General features: G+C 32.2%; 1 protein-coding gene across 1 annotated transcript; it reads right to left on the reverse strand.

Annotated features, from left to right (window-relative positions):
- Window positions 1-499: 499 nt before the first annotated feature.
- LOC123305815 (glycogen debranching enzyme) lies at window positions 500-14,027 on the reverse strand. Its single transcript, XM_044887643.1, has 19 exons — window positions 13,900-14,027; window positions 9,987-10,414; window positions 8,527-8,734; window positions 8,053-8,406; window positions 6,828-7,066; window positions 6,050-6,711; window positions 5,722-5,987; window positions 5,219-5,380; window positions 4,738-5,150; window positions 4,181-4,413; window positions 3,743-3,832; window positions 3,491-3,668; window positions 2,998-3,176; window positions 2,598-2,926; window positions 2,088-2,235; window positions 1,737-1,952; window positions 1,472-1,680; window positions 1,220-1,405; window positions 500-793 (listed from the first exon to the last, which is right to left on the reverse strand). Exons 1-19 carry the CDS (start codon window positions 14,008-14,010, stop codon window positions 500-502), a joined length of 4,905 nt encoding a protein of 1,634 aa, XP_044743578.1. The 5' UTR covers window positions 14,011-14,027.
- Window positions 14,028-15,135: the final 1,108 nt, after the last annotated feature.

A 15,135-nucleotide genomic window follows, 5' to 3' on the forward strand; every position in this document is an offset into this window, starting at 1 on the left:
GTAAATCGAACGATTCACTATAAACAGTTTGTTGAAGACTACTGCATACTGATGGCGATCGTGATAATGATCTTCCACGATTGAATTCACGTCGAATTTCCGCTGCGATTTGTTCGGTTGTATATATTGGTGTATTATGCGTACGTTGATTACGTGCCTTATTACGCCAAAATCGAAAAATTGATTGTTTCTTTTGAAATGGAGTACGTGGTAATGAGTTTCGTGATCGATATAACTTTCGTAATGGATTCCAAACTCGACGATGATATAAACGACGATTCGATGATGATAAATGAGGAAGAATAGGCGCTGGGTGAGAGGGGCCTTGATTGGTGAAGTTGGACACTGCGTGTGTTCTAGTGCGACCCCGAATTTTAGTGGGACCGTGCGGTTTTTGTGTATGAAATATAGTGCGTGCTTGATTTTTTCGCTTGTGCATCTTGGTGCGATTTGGTGCACCGTGGTGCTGCTTTTTTTTAGTTACACACGCATACTGAAGTCAGTAGTCTGCTGATGTTAGCACAATAGGTTCCTTTTCTTCCAGTTGTTGTAAATCGTACAATACCTCCAGTATACACGCATTACTCCATGCTTGAGTTCGTGAACTACCCGCACAATAAGCGCCATCTTTATTTGTTAATTCTGGCAAACCTCTCCATGGTGATGTTTGAAGTTCTTGGAGATGTTTTGATAGTACTGCTCTTGTGAAATTTATTGTTTTTATTAATTCACCATTTTCTTGCGAGAAATATAATTTAGCTCTCAAGAACCAACCAAGAGGCCATACCCATTCCTAAATGACAAACAAATTTTTATATACAAACAAAATATTTAATTTTATATATTAAGTGGGCTGATATATTCGTAAGCTGACACATAGGTGGCGCTGATAGTAATAAATTCAAAATTGAATGAATTGGACTTTGAATTGGGTTCGCATTCACCGTATTCTACAGATCTGGCCCCCAGCGACTTTTTCCTGTTCACAAACCTCAAGAAAATGCTCGCTGAAAAGAGATTTAGCGTTAATGAAGAGATAATCGTCGAAACTGAAGCCTATTTTGAGGCCAGACAAATCCTACTATAAAATTACCGATATATCGCTGTTTCGCCCTCGAAGACAACTATATGTTGAACTATAAAATCGAATTTGACCAGAAAAAATGTGTTTTACTATGTTAGCCCACAATATTTTCAGCCCAACTGTTAAATTATTTACCGGTCCTTGATGATAGTTAAAACCATGAGCTACTTTGGGATCGTCGGAATCATTTGTATTATCATAGTTTCCATTATAAGCCCAATCTTTTGGATCTAATGTTTTCATTCCTAAAGGTCCTAAAAGCAGTTCCTCTGCTTTCTTTAAAGCAATCCATGCATGTTGTGGATTAAACATTTCAGGAGCCTTAAATAATACAAATCAAATTATATAAATTTCTTAAAAAGTTATAAAAAACTTGTCTCAACTTACCACAACCATGGCAATTGGGAAATTGCACCTAAATTGATAATCACTCCATGGTTGTGAGGAGCCATGTGTATCCTTATAGATTCCACGGCGATGCACCAGATCTGGTCTTGGCTCAGAGCTAGACGGCTGCGTATTTATCCAGAAGTGGCGTTCGAAATTAGCTGCTATTTTTTCTGCCCATTGTTTGTACGTCCATGTGGTCAGCGATCCTAAATTAAAATATTTTTTAAACATTGCGAAATTAATATTTATTCTTTATACGTACCGTCACGATGTTTTCGCTGGACACTTCCATATGGGAATTCACCCGCTTTGGACATTTCGCTAAGCCAGATAAGTGTATTATATGATAATCCAACTAATTCTATAGCAGAACCGTCTCGAGGTGTTGCAGGTTTACCACGTATACCTGCCTTATCAGATGAGCCCATTTTGTCCATCCAAGTACCGCAATTTGATTCATTTCCACCAAATACAAAACCTAATAATAAAAAATTGAGTTAATTAATATTGTTCAATTTGCCAAAATAGGCAAAAATATTTAAAGTTGGCAGAGCAAAATTGTGAGAGGGACAATAAGACCTTCTTCCACTTTTATAACAATTTTAAAGTATACCTGTATCAGGATGAACACCAATTTGATTATTAAAACCTCTGTCGGCCATATGAGCATCAATTTGTCTTCCAGCATTTCTTTCCCGGAAACACAACCCTTGGAAATGTACGGTTAATGCTTCTTGAATTACATCGTATAACGGTTGATCCTAGAATGGAATTTTCAATCAAATAAAAATAAAACGAAACATGTAAGATATTCGAAAAGATGAAACATCTTGAAACAGAGAAGATGAGACATTGTCTCCTCCTCGTCACCACTGTGACAGCTCCTGCAGTAGTCGTGATACACTGCCAGGCCTAAGCGTTCAGCATGCTTGCCGCCCAGCCAGTGTCCTGTGGTAGCCGCAACAACTTTGCGAACAGAGGCCCTTGGAAGTGAAATGTAATTTAATGGGGAGTGTTTTTAGATAGGTTTCAAATCGATTTTAGGATTCCGTATCCGAAAATTTGTCGGGGGTTCTGTTACAAAATATTTTTCTAAACAACTAATTTACGGATAATTACGTACAACTTGACCAGGTTCAAAAGGTGGTGATTCATCTTGTGGAAATATTCGAGAAACAGGATCATTCAAAATATTAATGCCATTTGGAACTTCTTTTATATATGATTGAATACAATAAAGCCACCACCAGATGGCATCACGACAGTTGTATCTAGCATTTTTACCACTATCTAAAAGATTCGGAATTAAACCATGTCGTAAACATTGTGCGTACGCTAAAATATGATAACGAGCATCTTGATAACGTCCAGTTAAAATAAATAAGCCACGTAACGATATAAATGTATCTCGACCCCAATTTCTCATATAACCAACCGAAAAGTGTGGTAAACCTAAAAATAATTGAGAAATTATTAATATATTTATGGATGTGTAATTCGTCGGTTTGATGATGATTAATTACCAGCAGATAAGGTCACAAACATTTGAACTGGTTCTCCTTTATCATTGATTTGACGTGGTGGAGCTGGCGGTGATAAGTTTGGTGATAATGCTGGTAAATTAGCTGATTTAACAATTCCTGCACATTGGACAGATCCTAATGCCAATGCACGAACAAAGAATGATCCTTGCTTTATAAAACTGAAATAATTCATTAAAAAAGTTACTTGTAAAATTATTTCAAGGAAAAAATATTTCTTTGCAGGAACGGATTTACTGTAAATTAGACTAGGACACTTTGGGACAGATCGAAACCGTCTCGAAAGCCTCAAACTTAGGACTAAACTTAGTATACCTTAATATATTTCTTATATACAGGGTATAAAAACAGAATTAAATGAGCTATTACGATTCCAAATTCAATGATTTACAAAATTTTTGATAGATTACACCGCGCATGAAATAGGCCTTAGTCTAGGAAGTAAATCCGAGCCTTATTTGAAATTGATACTTACTCTGACATTAAAACATAGCATTGTTGCACAAGCAATACGTAAGTACCAGTTAATATAACATCAAAATAACTAGGTATTAAATAACGTGGAATTTCTTTAAGATTACGCATTGTATTTTCAAACCATTGAGCTAATTCTGAAGTACTTTGTTCACTTCTTAAACGATTTGCAATATATTCTTAAATCATAAAAATTTATTTTTAACTTTAAAGTATCATAAAAGTTTTTTTGTTTTTGTTTTGGAAAACTTACCAATAAGCCAATTACCATCTCGTAAATTGTTACACAAAGGATGTCCTAAATCATTATTTGGACGAATATTTGCCAATAAAGACATAATACCTAAAATAAATATAACAAATTTTAAATTTACTTTTTGAAGATACATTTATTTATTATGCGTGCGCACAGGGTGACACAAAAACTACATGTTGAAGTTAGTTACAATTTTTTTAACACCATGAAGTTAGTCGATTAACGAAATGTCACTCACAATAGACAAGGATTGCTAGGATGACAGATTAAGTGTCATCTTTGAACACAATAGATAGGTTAACTGACGAATGTATTATTTGTTTAGATTATTTATAAATTATTATATTTATTATTACCGAAGAAATATAACATAAGTACACGCACTTTTTTTTGCATAAATGTAACGCGTTATAAATTAAATGAAATAAAGCTTACCTTGTAAACCGCAGTAAACAAGTGGACCATGTCCAGGAATATCGTACGCACCAATACCTTTGCCGTCATCACGCTCTTCTTGATCGCAACGATACAAGATACGATTCAAATCTGCTAACGATAGATTTGATACAATTTTACTTAATTCACTGTACGATGTTGGATCGTTAAATTCTGTAATGTATTGGCGTAACTTTGAAATTGCTGGTCGTACATTATTTTGTAACGAAACCCTGGAAAAAAATTCAAATATATTTAATGAATTTTTGACTGAACGTTAAAACTAGGATAAATCAAACAGAAAAAAGTAAATTGCCCGCGTAAACGGGGGGCAAACATGGAAACAATTTCATTTAAAATCTGTCGCCTTCGGATGACAGGTTGTTCTCAAGGAGAGCTCAGAGGACCGTTTGGTTTAAGTGCTAGAAACTCATTTGCGAGACGACTTTTATGTATTATTATTATTATTATTATTAACGCAAGTCAACGATAAGGGGCGCTTACACAAATTTTTTCCGTAAGGACAGACATTCTTACATTACATTTCTCAGACTTACTTGATTGCAACTATAAATCCAGGTTTGAAATTTTTAAACCGCATTTGTGTAATATTCGCTTCGTTTGATTCCACTTTTTCGATCATTGATGATTGCTGCAATTGTAAATGTTCACGAATTTCGATTTCATATTCATTTAAGCCATTAATGTAAATGTTATCTTTATTATAATTTTTTGGGTTCGAATAACGGGATCCTCCCGAACGAGCATTTGCATGTGCTAAGGATGCTTCAAGTATAACTTCATCAACAACACCTTCAACTCTTAATGGTCGAATATTTCTTTGTTCGTATGCTGCATTTTCTGGTGGATGTGAAAATGCAGTAAATGCTACTAATACAACTGATTGATGAGTTTCGGGACAATGTCGAGTTACTGCTACCACATCTCCATCCATTTGATCTACAAATACCTGCGGGAAAAAAATGTTAGTACTAGGGAAGGCAATTTTCTTTCGAAATCTTTTTATTAATTAATTACCTGATTGAAACCATCTATTCCTAATCGATAATGTAGATCGTTTAATGCCTTTTTCGCTGCAATAATTCCTGAATTAAAACCAACATATCGTGGACAACCCATAACCATTCCTTCAACATCTGCCCATTCCGTATATTCACGAGTTTCATCCACAACATGAATCTAAAATGTATATAAAGTTATGATACAATGAATAAGCCGGAAAAGTGTCGAAAGTGAAAAATTGGGGAAACAGCACCGATTTTAATGAAACTTTTTTGTAATGTGTTTATAGGACCCCAAGAAATTAAGTATTTATCGTTCAAACTGTTATCAGATTAACGGATTCTGTCACTTATTTTGAAAACCGTGCCATTTTTGGCCAAGAATTTCAATTTTTTGGCCCAATAAACGCGCACTAAGTATTTATCGCCCAAACTTTGCTCTAAAAGGTAATTTTTCCTGGCTGTTTCTAAACTTTTTCTATGCATTCGCCAAAAATAGAAAATTAGGTGCGTACGTACATGATGAGGAACTAATTCGTCGTAACCACGATTTGATCCACTAGCACAAGCTGCCATATTGACTAAAGCTGTACTTGGTAATAAATCGAAAACACTTCGTTTATCAATTGGCGAAGGATTATCATGAGTTAAGTCTAAGAACATGGCGTGAGCAATACTTGGTGTTAATGGTCGTACACGTGGTTGACGGAAAGCTCCAACAGGCTCTCCACCATACCGGTAAACTAAACGACCTTCTTCGTGTGAATCCCACGCTGACATTGCCTCTGAAAGTTACAAAAAAAAAAATGAAAACTACGAAATTTATTTGAAAATAAAATTTGTTTACCTCTGATTAGAGAAGTTACTCCTAAACGATTTACAAAAATATTATCCTTTTGATCAGAATTTGTAAACAATTCTGCAACGACATATAAATCAGGACGAACACGCCGAGCTGCGTCCAACATATACTCAGCCACGGCTAAGGGTGTCGAATGACAATTGTCCAAGCGAACACCATCAAATATACGTGCCGTTTGTTCGACGTATCCTTTCATATATGACCATAAAAATGGACAATCTTCTGGTTTTTCACCATACCGTAATTTCACACTATCACCCCAGGCAATAATTTCACGTCGCAAATATATATTTGATTCTGGTGCAGCAAAATTTTGCAATGGATCTGCATCCATTACCCATCCATTATGAGCCATTAAGAAACAACCATCGGGGCTATACATTTGTTTTTCTAATTCAGGTAAAGTACTCGCTGAACCATACTGTGTGAAATATCTGGGTACGAGTGGATTTTTAGCAGATACATCAGTAATTTTTGGTCCATCAGCTTGGATTCGTTGATAACGCATATTTGCTAAACAATTTTCGACAGCTGCATGTAAATGACCTTGAATTTCCTCATATTTTTCATGATTTAATTGCTCTAAACGTGCTTTAAATTCTTCAGCACATTTTTTTAAACGGGATTCTTCATCATAACAATCTTGTCTGCAAGAATAAACTATTCGGTAAATAAAAACTTTCAATTAATTGAGGAGTAAGACCATTGCGGCAAATTTCTGATTCATCACAACGGCAACCCCCCTTAAATATTTTACATTTACCTATATGTGTTATATAGCCGCAAAGCAATTTCCATATCAATTTTAGCCTTTAATCGACGATATTGTGGATCAGGCGTAATTTTTAATGCTTCACGACTTTCTAAATTACTTGCAATTGGTGGTACACGATTTCTGGCAATATTAAGGAATTCCGTAACGTAATTTCCTACATGGCACAAATATAATTCAGGAATATTTATTTTTGGCAAGTATTCAGTGTATAAAACATGCCTTATTGCCTGGAAAAATATAAATAAATTACAAATTTTCACCAAAAAAACTCTCCCTACGATTAAGATTGCAGGAACATCTGAATGTAATGTGCTAAAGAAGAATTCGCTTATCTTGTGGATTTGAATATTGTTTCAAACCCAAAAGCGTATATCCAGGCTCATCTTTTCCATTGGGTACTGTGTTACCATTCAAGAGGGGTCCCAAATTTTTAAACTAATGCCAAAGGATTTCAAGAAGGCGTGTAAAAAAAAAGATTCGAAGGTGGCCGGATTATAATGAAAGGTTACCGTGGATTGAAGATTAGCTCGACCCAAAAAAGTCCCGCCGTATATTTTATAGCAAAAAAGCCCCATGAGCCTAAAGTTTCCTAGACTCCAATCATTTCAGAAAAGATTGAAATTCGAATATCCTATGTTAAAGAGTTTTTGTCCTGTTAATCAGGCCCTTAGACACTTACGGCCATGTACAGGCGATGCCCGAGAAAGTGTAAAAATTAAAGTTTATTGTTTATTATACATTTTTAAAAAGTCGCAAAAGTGAGAGGTTTTGTTGATATTTAAAAAGTGTTAATTGTAGATATAAAACCGCCTATGATGTCAATGGATCTGCGCGGTGACTTAAAATCTTAGACCATCGAGCTATATAGACTGAGCGTCAAACGATTTTAAGCGTGCCAACAACTGAGGTAATTGCTTGGGTCAAATCCATCATGGCGGCGGTGTAGAAACGTCAAAACAAAGCATTGTCATACTTGTCATGGTAAATTCGTAAGAAAAAAGTTAAAGTGATACATGATAAGTATTTTTAAGTCAATTAATTAAGTCAAAAAGCGAAAAAGTTCAGTGAAATCACGATGTTTTATGTAAAACATTTTGTGATATGAAAATTTGACATTCAATTTCAAATCAAGTATTCATAAGAAATCAAAAGGCAGAAAACTGGAAATGAACTTGACGAAAGTAAACAACAGATATAAAAAAAATATACTTACATTTAAGTGATCTTCAGAAGTAACTTGGCGTGGTATCCCTTTTAATTCCCAAACACCTTGTTGTATATCTAAAGTAAGTCGATAAAGGGCAGCATCCAGAAGACATGCAGGTCTTAAATGTGGACAATTAAGACAATTGTATGTACATTCAGGATGTTTATGTAACCATTCAGTTTCATTTGCGGTATGATTTAGAACAATATCACAAATCGATATCATTTTCCAATCGATACGCATTTTTGATATAATATGATCGACATCGTTAAATGTCACCTGTTGTGAGCCTTCGTTAAATATTGGATTTAGTTTCATTTGATCGCATAAACTGTATGCTGAATTTGATGCTCCTAAGGCCTAGAAAAATATCATAATTAGTCTGTGTCTTCGACTTTCCTATTATTTGTGCTGTACAGAGTGGTCCAAGTGGTAGGATAACGTTAAAATAATGAAAATTTCTTGGAAAATTTCACTTACTGTTACTGGAGTAAAATGAATTGCATTGTAACCAGATTCTAGAGAAACACGTAATTTTGATTCCCATGTTGATAAAGGACCCAATTGTTTGGATATAACTGTTTGACACTGAACACAATCCAAAGGCAATCGTTCTCCACGTCCAGGACCTACACGTAATTCCGGATCTACAATAAAGAATCCTGATCCTTGTGGACCTTTTCCTTCCCTACAAAATTGAATAAAAATATTAAATTCGTTGGAGAAAATCATCAATGTTTCTAAATCCAGAAAAATAAAACCAAATCCGAGAAAAATAGGTGGAAAGCAAAAGATCTCATTGACCCGAGCTCCGTCAATAATTTCAGTATTGGAATTCGATTAGAGTTCCGAGATATGGTACTCCCAACGACAACGAAATTGCCAAGGAGCAAGGAGTAAACCACTCTCTCAAGAGGAAGGCATATTTTATCGGGAAAATAAGAAATAGATGTCTTTTTTCCACCAACTATGAATGAAAAGTGCAGAATAGTTAATAGTTAAAAGTTTGGATAACACCAAACTTGTTGATAAAATCTTAAGTGAGCATTATGAAGCTAGGAGAATAACCTCAAACGAAACGAAAAAATCCAAATCTGTTCATCCATTTAGGCGCTACGATGCCACAGACAGACAGGCACACATAGCAGTCAAACTTATAACATCTCTTTTTTTGGTTCGAGGGTTAATTATTCACCATTTAGTTTCCCTAAAATATTAAATGAAATATTACATTTAGAGTATTATTTTTAATAGAGGAGTGGATGTGTATATTCATCCTAGTATATTTGTGCGTTCTTTCCTTGTATTTTGTTTGATAGTAGTAGTCACACTAGAGTAAATAGTAAAAAAAAACTTGCTTGTAACCTATAGTTGTGTATATACGTATAGCATGGGTAAAATAAGCCAATAACTTTTGACTGCAGAGCTGAGAAAGAACTACCTTAAGAGAATGAGAGTTGAAAGTCTCACTATAATAAATGAATGGGTAAGATTGAAATTCGGAATTTGACAAAAAACCTGAATAGCTTTTTTTACCAATTTTTTTGAAGTGAAAACTTCTTTAGCGGCGTTGTACACTTTTTTTTGTAATGGGTAAAAAATGTTAAACTCGCGTCAGGACACGTGACCTGATCGAAAATTCGTAAGACCATGTCACAGTCAGTACACAGGTTCACGTCCGATCACCGAAGTTAAGCAACATTGAGCACAGTCAGTACTTGGATGGGTGACCGTTTGCCTTTTTATTAAAAATATAATTTTGTTTTTTTTTTTTTAAGTGAAATTTTCTTTAACGGCATTGTACACTTTTTTGTAATGGATAACAAATGTTCGTTTATGAAATTGTCATGTTGCACTCCCGGAGTGCAACACGTAGTTTTTTTCTTAAGGAAATGTTATTATTTCTCTGGATAATAAAATGTTGAAGGATTTAAACTTACGCTGAATCATAGATAAAGTAGTAATGAAAACTGCCAGGAATTTGTACTTCAATTTCACAATACGAAGATGTTTCGTCAGTGTATTTAGTATCCTCATCACGATGCCAAGGTAATGCAAGATATTGATTACGTACAAATACCGGTTCACCCTTATCATTTGTCTGATCAAATTGATATGCTAAATCGGTACTTGGATAATTACAATAAATTGTGACACGTTTACCCAATAAACTGGGACCTAAACGAAATTGTAATATATAATTTTTCTCCAAACGATATAATGTTGAATCTTGATGTTCGCCATCATTTAATGTTAATACACGTATTTGTGTTGATAAACTTTGTATATAGACCATGTTGTCTGATGATTCTACGACCGTAGATTTTGAGTCATCAACACCAATATCGAAATCAGTTGGTGCAATTACCTGTATTTTGATTGAACAGAAATAAATTATATTACAAAAAATTTCATGTAGTTGTTGTTAATAATTGAAATAAGGGGGCATCCTTTAATTACGTGAGCTCAAATTAAGGGGAGGGGTCCAATAAAATCTCATCAAATCTCTAGCTTGATATCCGCCCGCTTTGATGGGTTTAAAAGTAAAAACCACCGCTTTATAGCCTTCACCTCTCTTGCTCTTGCCTATCCTCTTTCCATAACATTCGAAATAAAGATAGAGATTGTTTTACACAGGTAAAATATATGTACAGATTTCAATTTTTTTTAAAATGTTATATAATCTGAATTCATTGAATGTATCAGAACAGGTGGCTATGAATTGTATTTTGTTCACCATTTTTACAGAAATCTTTAATTTATGGTTCAAAATAATGCTCATAGATGGCATAATGCAATATCATAGACTAAATTTAATATTTTTAATTTAAAAAAAATATATATCTTTATAAATTATAGCAAATGTGTTAGTCTGATGTATGATGTATCATGAAATATTATCGTCAGTTGGCAAGGTTGCATTTCCCAGTTATCAATAGTCAATTATACCCAATTTTCACTGATTAACTAAAATGAAATGAAAAAAATCATGGCCCGATGAAGACAATCAAAATATGATTTAGAATTTTATCTTGCCAGAAATCAAAATTTTAACTGTTGTTTAAATGTAAAAACAAATATTTGAGAAAAAATTCCAAAAGTTTGATTTCTGGACATGAATTTCAACACAAATTTGAATATGCCCAGAAAATTAAATATCAGAAATTAATTTCCAATCTTCCATATTCTGGCAAAATATACAATCTACTGTCATCAAATTAGATGAAATCTCGTTTGATTTTCTGAAGAATTTTTTTAGAGGCAGCTATGCTAAATTTTAGCTTTTTACTTGAAGAATAAAAATTTTCATATGCGAAGGCAAAAAGGGTAATTTTGGAAAAATCAATATGAAAAACAAGAACAAGTTTATGTATCCAAATCGAACGGATTTTACGCCCGATAACTTTGGACAGATTAATTTTTTTTTCTTAAATGAATAGTTTTCGAGTAAATTGCAAAAAATTGTGGAAAATCGTTTATTTGTCCAAAATCACTCTTTTTATATTTGCCATTGCTGCCTCGATTACTTCAGTAAATTTCACCTAATTTTATGGGATTAATCCTAGTTCACAAATCGCACACAGTATATTTTAAAATCCACTTCAAATGTTTTTTAATCCTTAAAATATTTTCGCACAAACAAATTTAAATAAAAAAAAATCAAATAATTATTTTCGATTTGAATAAATTTATAGGTAAATAATAATTATTTTGGTATTCACCTGATTACGAATTGCCAATTATTGTGTAGTATTTTGTTGAATAACATACGCAAACAATCACTAAACACTGAATAAGAATAATTCAACAAACCGTAGACCCTTTTAACAACATTGGATGAACTCAACCGTTTAAAGTTTTCCAGATAGTCGTTTAAAATATTAAATTACAACAAAACTTGTTTTATTTTCTTTTAAATGTTGATTTTTTAATTTATAGACAACAAATTTTTGATAACCATTTCAAATTCACTCTAATGCCTGGGGTCCTAGATCAATTTTTATATTATAAATATTTTGCAAATCGTAATTATTCTGCTGAGAGATATTGCTGGTCCCTAATTTGGTGACAATATTTGAACAAGTGAAATTTAACCAATTTTAAAAACTCCCGACAAATTGTTCGGGTACGGAACCCTAAACTCGTACTTGAAACATAGCTAAGAAAACCCTTCGTTAAATTACCTTTCAAACGAAACAAAAAAAAAGGTTCATCTGTTTACGATGCCACAGACAGACAGACGGACATACAGACAATGTGTGTTTAATTTGATTCACTAGTACGTAACTTTGACCAAAAACCTCGTACGAGAATGCGTAAAAACACATTCGACTGAGAAAGGCATAAGCTATATCAAATGCATATATTCGATTTCTTGCAAAATAATTTTTGCGTCTCGTGTATCCTTTTAAAGGATTTTTCTCATTTTTGTAATTCTCGACACAAGTGAGATTATACAATTTTCTTTCATCTTCGTATTAAAAAACTAAAAAGTCAAAAACTTTTTCTCGCAAATTCAGATGTTTGAAAATCAAAAAAAAATTTTTTTTTAATAGGGACATTTTTTTTGATACTAAGTGTATTGTAAGTTTGGATAATTTGCAGCTAAATGGGTTATTAATATTTTGATAAAAATATGAAAATTCTAATTAAGAAAATAAATACTAATGAATAAATAGCACGTTGCATGATTAGTTCATTTTTAATTTATTCACGTTACGCATAAAATCAAAACGAAAATTGAGATATTTTTGTATTATCAGTTTAATAATTAAAATTTAGTTCAGAAAATAAACACTAAAGCGCTATTCAATATTAGTTGTTGTTTTTTTTTTATTAATTTGCGGCAATTTTGAATTTTTATGCTTATTTGAAGATTTTCTAAAAAAGATTACAAATAACCGAATTTCAAATATTACACTTTTTTGTTAAAAAATTGCAAACACGTGAAAGCAATCACGAAAAGGTAAGTTTGAAAAGTCAATTGTTTAGCAAAATTATTTACTTGCCACTATTGAAAAGGGGTACACTTCCTGTTTTAATTAGTACGAATTATTATCACCAGTTGGTGAGGTTTATCTGATTTGAGTTTGAATATTTTTGATGGCTTTTAAAAATAGTAAATATTGCCGTCTAGTTGTTTAATCTGGAACTACTGAAAGGGGGTACACTTCCTGTTTTAATAAGTACAAATTATTATCGACAATTACTTGTAGTACCTACTTTTTTTAGAAGATGTATCATTCTAAAATTTTTGAGATAGAATCTAATAAATTTGCAACAAAAACAAACAATCGAAGTTAATTTTAAGTTGAATTTTAAAGGAAATTGTGGCGTTTATCAATTAACTATTTTATTTCCAAATAACTAAATGTAGTTCATTAGATTCACGCTAAAGCGCTGTTGATAGTAACGGACTTTTTATTGATATTTTATTTCAAAATATCTAATCAAATTTTTGATATTCGAACAATTCGTTTTTATATTTAAGTCAAAAATATTTAAGTATGAAAATGAGTTTCGAAATTAGTCAATAATCATGATTTATTAGTCGTAATATGTTTTTAATATGATAACATTTAAAATATCCGTTAAGCATGCGCAATACAAATTTTTCAAATACAATATTTGAATTATTCACATTTACAAAGCAATTTTCTTATTTAAATTTAGTTTTCCCAAAAAATATTTTATGAACATATATATATATAATAATCATCCCTTGTAAAGTTTGTTAAAAACATTCAACAATTTGAAAATGAAAGGTGGTTTTGATTCCAAGTTAAAAGTTAAAAGATTGGAAAAACAATAGGTGTAAACCATGGTGTAATTAAACACTTTTAGCGGACTTACACGCTTGATGTAACGAGTGAAATATAATAACTTGTACACGCACCAAAGAAATGCTCTTTTAAAAATGTTGTCCTCAGATGTCTGGCTATTGTTGTCAATGGCGTCGAACATCTTACATTTTTTATTTATTTTAATTCTTTCGTGTAATTATATGTAAAACCATTTTGAACTAAGTTAATAAAATAAGCTTTGTAAAATAAACAACTTATCAAAAAAATGTATTGAAGTTTTTTAAATAAAACAAAAAAAAGAAAAACTTAAAAATAGAATTAGTATTTAAAAAAAATAAAGATTTAATTTATTTTTTCTTTAAATCTCACCTATATTTACATAAAATTATGAAGAAGTACATTCAACTTAATAACTAAATAAAATAATCAACAAAACTGTTCGATAAATAAAATCAATTTATCAAGATTGACCTCTTTACGATATTTGTGAAGGTGACCGCTGATAATTAAAAAGAACCACGTGATTCAAAGAAGAAATGGTTGTTTATTAATATTTTAATTCTATAAATAAACCTATTTTGTACAAAAATAATAGTATTTTGTTTATTACGATAGTGATTTTTACGATTTTTTTTAATCGCTTTTATCCTGTAAAAAGTAAACATCAAAAATTACGTAATAAGTGAAATGTCATATGTGACATTTCTGATTTCATCTATTTAAAGTTGGTATTTTACGTTCACATTAGCTTATTTGTCGTGCTCATAGATATCATACTTAAATCGAATTAAACGGTCTATAATGTGTAACGCCTTGTGAAAAATTTGAGGGAAATTATGAAATTGGTACAACGGTTACAGTAAACTTTCTTAAAAGTTTTGTTTATAAGCATTAATTCCATCGATAACATCAAATTTAAAATATTAGTAGAATTATAAAAATAGTGCCATCAAACACAAAAGAAGTTTTGAATAATCAAATTGATTTTTAGTCCTAATTCAAAAATTTAAGTCAGAAAGACTTATATAAAGACTAGTTTTTAGGACATAATATATTAGAAAGTAAATTATCAATTTAAGACAATTGTACCGATAGGGATGAGGGCATTACACAAAACACGTACACAAAAGCGTTCGAATTAGCTACCGATCACCCCTTGTTCAAATATTATAAACAGTTGACATTATCTTTCTTCCAAAGATCAAGTTTCCTACTCAATTCTTGTTGGAACAAGCAAACCTTAATTGGATTTACCTCCCATTGCACAGAAGCCCGTTTTAAAAAA

The sequence above is a fragment of the Chrysoperla carnea genome, chromosome 1 (assembly GCF_905475395.1).
Source record: "Chrysoperla carnea chromosome 1, inChrCarn1.1, whole genome shotgun sequence".
Taxonomy (NCBI): Eukaryota; Metazoa; Arthropoda; class Insecta; order Neuroptera; family Chrysopidae; genus Chrysoperla; species Chrysoperla carnea.